At 34.8% G+C, this 7,655-nt stretch overlaps 1 protein-coding gene across 1 annotated transcript; it reads right to left on the bottom strand.

The window, feature by feature from the left end:
• Positions 1–493: 493 nt before the first annotated feature.
• Positions 494–1,618, bottom strand: LOC111898728 (cytosolic sulfotransferase 5). The gene has a single exon (XM_023894596.3). The coding sequence runs from the start codon at positions 1,598–1,600 to the stop codon at positions 527–529; it is 1,074 nt and encodes a 357-aa protein (XP_023750364.1). The 5' UTR covers positions 1,601–1,618; the 3' UTR covers positions 494–526.
• Between the last annotated feature and the right edge of the window lie 6,037 nt (positions 1,619–7,655).

Raw genomic sequence — 7,655 nt, 5'->3', positions numbered from 1 at the left:
TTCAAGGCTAAAGTCGATGCGTAAAAGAGAGTCAATTTTTGGTTCTTGGTTTCATGTTTTAATAAGTTAATCAATATAGAAAAACAGAATTAATAGTTATTGATTCCTAATTTTACCAATCCATAAGGATGACTTTTGTAATTTAAATAACTTTTAATATCGATTACTTATGGATAAAAAAATAAACATGTGTCTCTTACTTATTGATTCCTAATTTGATGTCCTAGTTTTTTATTTTACAGAGAACATAATCCTCTCTTTCTTTCTCTCTCTCTCTCTCTCTCTCTCTCTCTATATATATATATATATATATATATATATATATATATACATATATATATATATATATATATATATATATATATATATATATATATATATATATATATATATATATATATATATATATATATATATATATATATATATATATACACTTTAACGTGTAAATGTTAACGTGTAAAATGCATACTTTGAAAGTTGAAACAGAAATATGACAAAATAAAACACACTTTAAATAATATGATTAAGCTTTGTGCGTGAGACCAAGTGCCAACCCTGAACCCTTCAATCTGGTTTCAGTGATTGAATCAATCCGGTCTCTCATCTCCTCAGTCAAGTAATTTTCCCAATCTCCCACATTTCCTTTCCTGAAAAAATTCCGATTCTCAACCACCACCTGCGCCCTAAACGTCTGAACACCATCCTTATTCACCGCAAAGTTACTCAAATTCTCAAAACTACACAGCTTCACAATCTCTTCCACCACTCCTGCCTCCTCCTCCTGAGCAGTAAATGGCATTCCCATAAACGCCGCCAACTTCTTCATCTCCACAGATGGTCCCCTCTTCATATCCTCATACTTCAAGAACAAGATCTTCTCTGGCGATTCCTGGCTTGCTTTCCAGTACCCCAACACATGCTCCCAAAATGGTCCGTATTCGGAGATTCCATTGCAAAAGAGCTCGTAAGCTTCATTAAACGAAATGGGTGTGAGTTCCTTCGACCTGATTTTGCTCATGAAATGCCACTTGGAAATGAGTGCATCTTTTGGATCCCTACACACGTACACAAACTTGCATGTCGACGATGGTGATGTCATCGAGGTCGGTAACAAGTTATGAGCAAAGTGTGTAGCAAACAGTCGAGGGGAAGGGAGATTGTCGAACTTACTTACAGGATACTCAAGAAAGATTTGAGCGTCGAGGGAAGGGAAGACACCGTGGGGTCCGGTGTGATGAAGAGGATGATCGGAGATCTTGTAACGGTGGCGGTTGGCGGTGGCGAACATGAGAGCTCTAAGCCAGGTGGTTCCACACTTCATGAAAGCTGCGAGGAAGATGTCGGTGGGCTTTGGATGGAAGTATTCGTGGATCATTAATAAGCTCGCGATAGCTGTTTGGGGCAACCAGAAACCTTTGTGTAGAAAGATTTCAGGGCCCCTCCAACCTTTGCCTTTTGGTAGAGTTGCAACAATGTCGTTTACCTTTCCATTGAGCTTGTTGTGGACGTGTTCTTGTTCGTTTGAGATTGGGTTTTCGCCATTAATGGCTGTGGAGTGGGAGCATGTATTTTGGTTGGAAAGGAGGTCCGTCGACATGTCTTCGGAGTACTGAGATTGTCGAGAGTTAAAGTAGATTAATAGATTGATGAAGGAAAAACTTGAAATATGGAGCTTCTTTAATAGTCATTACCATAGATAAGATAATATTAAGTAACTATAAAACGTACAATCAAAGTAACTGAAATATATAAATATAATCAATAGTACAGACACTAGCATGGCGACAATTGGCGATAGGATCGGCAGGATTCTGGCAACCCGAACCGAAGCATTCAGTCTATGGAGGTCATAGATTCATCATCTCCTTAATGACCATTCGCACTCGGAAATAGAATAAGAGTGTCTGATATGATGAGGCTGAAGAAGACGACCATGAACAATGAGGCTAAATTGAAGTTGAAGATAAAATTCCTTCACCGGTGGAACGAAATTCGGATGGTGTCGGAGATCAACAGAGAGTCGGGGGATCTAGACAACGATGGTGTTTGAGGTCACCAATGACAATCACGTTGAAGAGGCTTACGATTGTGCAGAATTTCGAGACGCCTTTTTAAATCTCTCAATAATTTAAAGTCCGTTATTAATTTGGATCAACATATGCCCACTGATACTGGGCCTTGTAATAATCAAATGCCACTACGAAGCGCATTGAGAGTATAACTCCAAACCTAGGTGTTTACTATTAAGTACCCAAAAAAAATTTCTTGGTATAATCAAAAAAAATTATTTTACATTAGACTACCTGTATGTGTGGACAATTAGTTAAAAGGTGTTATCATATCTTAAAGTGGTGACCTTACATATCATGCTAAACATGGTGTTCGAGTAAATTACATGAATGGCCCCTAAGGTTTTGGGTAATTTGCACGTTTGGTCTCTAACTTATTTTTTTAACTCGAAAGGTCCCTGATGTTTGTTTTTGTTACACGCTTGGTCCCTACAGTTTGTTTTTGTTATGCTTTTGGTCCCTATCTTACATAAAAAGACTATTATTTAAATAGAGAAAAATGGTGAGATAGATAAGGTAAGATGAGGAGGTGGGATTGGGGATGTGTTTATTTAAAGAAATTAGAAAATCAATGGCAAAATAGTATTTTTACGTAAGAAAGGGACCAAGCGCGTAACAAAAACAAACAGTAGGGACCTTCCGAGTTAAAAAATTAAGTTAGGGACCAAACGTGCAAATTACCTTAAACCATAGGGACCATTTGTGTAATTTACTCCATGGTGTTACAACATTAAGGCTAGTAGGTATCGTGTTATACACGTCATGTCAGCTTTGTCGCACTTTTTTAAATTTTTGTTATTTTCATTGTATGGGCTGCCACATTTGTCATGTTATTTTTTTAAAAAAATTAATTAATCTAAAAAAATAAACATTTCAAAAATATTGTTTTTTTAAAAAACTAAAATTACATTTAACTGGAATAATAATTAGGATTTATAAGTCAAGGGTTCATTTTGTAATTTCAAAAACTACAGACAAAAACTACATACAGAATTTAAGATGGGGTACGTTTTGTTAGTAGACCAAACCCTAGGGACCTTTTATGTCAAATCTGGAAAAATTTGTTGTCTTCTCCTTTGAATTACATAGGAAGTTTCTTCAATTTTCGTTGACCTGCACATTTCAAATATACACTCTCTCTCATCGGCACAAATCTACCGAGTTGTCGAGCCATGCTCGGCATGCCGAGGGCTCTGCTGTTCGCCGAGGTAGCGAGGTGCTTGCCGAGACCACACCGACGAACTTAAGGCTAAAAGGAGTTGTAACATTTTTACCTATGAAAAAATGTCGCATAGTCATTACGTAAGCTTTGATCATGTTTGCCACAATTTACCTTTGAATAGGATGTGGTGATGTTGTTACTTACCAAATTTTTCTTTAAATATTAATTAAAATAAATCCAAAGTTTTCAATCTTTTATTTACAATAACAATTAATTTAAAACTTTTTAAAAAAGTTGTCATGGCATTTAAAAATAAATATATAAATTACATTTAAAAATTACATACATAAACAAAAACTTTTAAAATACATCGCTTTCTTTTTTTAATAAATAATGTTTATTCTGGTATTTAGGTTAGTAAATAAGGTTGTTGAAGAAAAGATAGGCAGATAACATTTACCCTTTTTATATGGATTAAATAATTCATAGAGAAGAAAACAAATCATACATATCATATGTACTTATAAAGTTAGCATTTTTTCTTGAATCTCATGCATTTGAAACCCCCATAAAAATTTGCCAACACCTCATGCATTTGAAACCCCGACACCTTTCACCTTCAAAATAATTAATCACACATAATCTCATTCCAAGAAAATCACACACTCTATAAGCTCAACACCTGATGTATTTCAAACCCTCACAATCTTTCACCTTCATTATATATGTAGTTATATTATTACATTTTCTTACAAAAAGTCGTTATTTGGTTGAATATATTATGATTCAAAAGTTTTCATATAGTTGAAGCATTCACGATCCAAATATGATGATTTGAAGAAATGGGTTATGTCGCATCGATGGTAATTATAATATGATTTTTTATTTCAACCAAAACAAATGAAACTTTTCTATTCTTTCTTTATATTCAATTTCTCATTTGACCTTTATATGTGATTTGTATGTATTACTCAATCTTGAATGTGACTCTCCAAACATCAATGTTTTGCTTGGAATATCTTTCTCATTATTCTTTTTCAAGAAAAATATTTTGATTGCAGGTTAGTGAAGAATTGTCATCAAATTTCTATGGTTGAATGGTGTTCAATAAAGAAAGAAGATTCAGAAAACGAATATAGGTTTTTATTTGTTTGAGAAAAGTAGACGAATGTTAGTTTTTTCTTTTTATTTAAACGTATATTTATGTAACATTTTTATTTATATATTCAACAACCCAATGTTCTTATTTATTTGATTGTAGTTTTCTATTTTGATTATGTTTATTTTCTATTATTTTTTTGTTGGGTTATCCTACACAGCATATTTATAAGCCAATATTTAAAAGATAACATAATTTTTAACATTTGATATGTAATTATGATGACTTATCATGATATGTTCTTCATATGAAAGTAATTTATCCATATTACTACGGCAAGAATTACATATGACATTTACGAAAATATATATTATATGTGATTTGTTTAACATATATATTGTCACAACTAGGAATTATGATGCTTTATAAACACTTAACATGGATAACATTGTAACTAAAACTTGAAAGCATGCATGGTGCTTATTCAATGACAACAAAATTCCATCAAACACTCTGTACAAACATTCAAATAGTCAACAAAAGGTTGGAAACCCTAGAAATCCCGGTTTAAGTCCGTTTTGGACTAGGATTTCCTTATTGGGCCTAATGGACCAATAAGCTTCCAATTTGACTATTTTGGGCCAAGAACCCCTAAATGGGCCCTAATTGGATCCACTTTCATAAAAACATAACCTTTTTGGGCCTTATAAACCTAAAATGGACTAGTTTATCTTTAATGGGCCTTATTGGGCCATAACAAATTCAATTAGCCTTAATGGAATCAAATCCATTCCTTTATTCTAGTTTGGGCCGTTAACATCCCTAGAAGCCCAATGGACGGAAAATTGTTATCTACCCTCATAATTTGGAGCAAGACTTAGAATGGGCCCAAGATGATTCCTCCCCTCTCTCCTTAGCCCAAATCGGCCCATGTTTAATAAAAAAAGAGAGATAAGAATGGAAAAAGGAATTAAAACAAAAAGGGAAATTATGGAAAATTAGTGAGGATGCCACCTTCTTATTGCATGGTGGACATCCATGAAATGTCACCTCACTTCTCTCCACTCCCTCTCTTCTTCTTATCTCTCGATAGGAAGTAGACACACACACACACAATTCATTTCCAACTCTTTCCAAATTCTCTCAAGAACACTTTCCTTTCCTCCATCAAAATTTCGAGATCTAGGGCATTTCAAGGAGGTTCTTCCATAAGAAATCATCATCCTTGGTAAGTTGTACATAGATCCATGGTTTAGTTTCTTAATTCTTTTATAAATCTCCTTCTAACTCATGAAAGTTCATGATCATGCTTCTTAGAACCTATGTAAGCCCAAAGACTTCTAAAGAAGCTTGTTAGGCTAAAAGATCTCATCATTTTCATCCTTTCTTCTTCAAAACCGTGAACATCAAACCAAGGTGAGTTCATACTCCTCTATTTTCGGTTTTCACATGTCTTATGGGGGAGAATACAAGTAAAATGTGTAGATCTATGTGTATGTGTATGTTATGTGTGATTTCATGTGTTTATGTGGAAAATATGTGCCAAAAAGGAAAGAAATATCGAGATCTATGGTTCAAAGAGAAAATTATACATGATCTAGGATGTATTATATTTAACTGTCACAACCCGAAGTTATTCCATCGCCGTAACTCGTTCCGCCCGTAAAACTCGTCTTTAGCAATTCGTTCCGATTTCGTTTTTGGGCTAAGTTATTTAAATTTATATGTTTATGAGTGTCCAAACTCCTTAGAAACTCATGTAACGGCCCAATCTATTTATTTAAAAAATTTTAGAATCGTTTCCGCCGGGTTACGACAACTTTATCAGGTGCGACCAAAAGCATCGTATAGCGTCAGTATCGGGTAGAATTCCACCGTGTCCAAAACTTAGATCATATTTAAAGCCCAAAAGACTTCATTTTTGAAGTTTTACACTCTCTCACTACTCTCTCTCTAACCTCTCTCCTCAATCCAAACTTAAAGTCCAAAATCATCAAATTAAGGCACCAATTCATCAAGGTAACTCCCCTAACTCATAGATTAGCATCCTTAGCCTTCAAATTCGTGATTAATCTTTGAAAAAGGACCATATTTATGTGTTTACAGCCCTGGAATATGCTTGGTCCGTGAACACACTTAAAATGGGTTTTGAGCCTTAAAACCCTTCCAATCCACCTTTGGAGCTTAGATATGGCTAAATGACTTAAGGAATCGGACTTAGAACACTTTGAATCCAAATTTTGAGGAGTAAACATGAATTTACTACCCAAGAACATGCTTGGGCCGTAAACTCATCTTCATGGGGAGTAAACTCATTTCCAAGTGTTTAAATGCCACTTAAACACACCAATAGCCTTGGATTAAATTCTAGAACCAACCACAATCGATTTAGGGGCCATAAACTTGATTAAAACCACTCCTATAGGAGCTTACGACCATAAACCCCCCCCCCCAAGAATAGGTTCCTGGGCCGTAAACTCCTATATCTTAGCCAAATGGTGCCCTAAATTCATCCTAAGGCTTGTAAAATTGGTTTGAATCACATATGATTAATCTAGAGCCATCAAAGCATGAAAAGAAAGAGTACTTAGGAGCATACGGCCGTAAACTCCTATTTCACGGCCGTAAACTCCCATTGATGGTCTCTTTGGTGGTTAAAACCATTCCTATGTCTTAGATTACATCCTAGCAATTGTCCTCAAATGATATTTGACCATTTAGCACCATAAAACCCTTCATCCATGAGTTCACTGCCGTGAACTCACGTGGAGTTGATCTTAGGGCCGTAAACTCCCTAAGGAGTTTACTCTTGAAGAGCAAACACATTATCCGAGCCATATACGTCCGTAGATGCCACCCGGGTCACTCCAAACACTTGATTTGAAGTGTTTTCATGTCTTGGAGTGTATAATCATATCTAAATAGTGATCCAAAGTCTAATTAGATACATTTGTATATCATTTCATATTACATAGGAACCTCGTACGTTATCAAGCCCCGAACTGACACTTAGCATCCTAGACGACACGTTCCTAGACTGGTGAGTTCATACCCCTACCCTTTTTCTGTGTTTTTCAATGTTTTCAAGAGGGAATACAAGCAAACTATAAATGTTTTCAAAATCTAAAACTGATATATTTTTATAAATATCTGGCTAATCTTTAGATATCTTTACCCCTTATGTATTATGCCGAGCATAAGGGATGTTTTATCGATCATAACTACATGGATTTCAGTAAAGGAAACAATTAAATCAATCAAATTATTATGGGAATAATTTGGGGTCTTTAGTTCTTGTTCAATGAGTTCAGATTTATGTAAA

This window comes from Lactuca sativa, chromosome 4 (assembly GCF_002870075.4).
Source record: "Lactuca sativa cultivar Salinas chromosome 4, Lsat_Salinas_v11, whole genome shotgun sequence".
NCBI lineage: Eukaryota > Viridiplantae > Streptophyta > Magnoliopsida > Asterales > Asteraceae > Lactuca > Lactuca sativa.
This window is presented reverse-complemented; position numbering and strand designations above follow the sequence as displayed.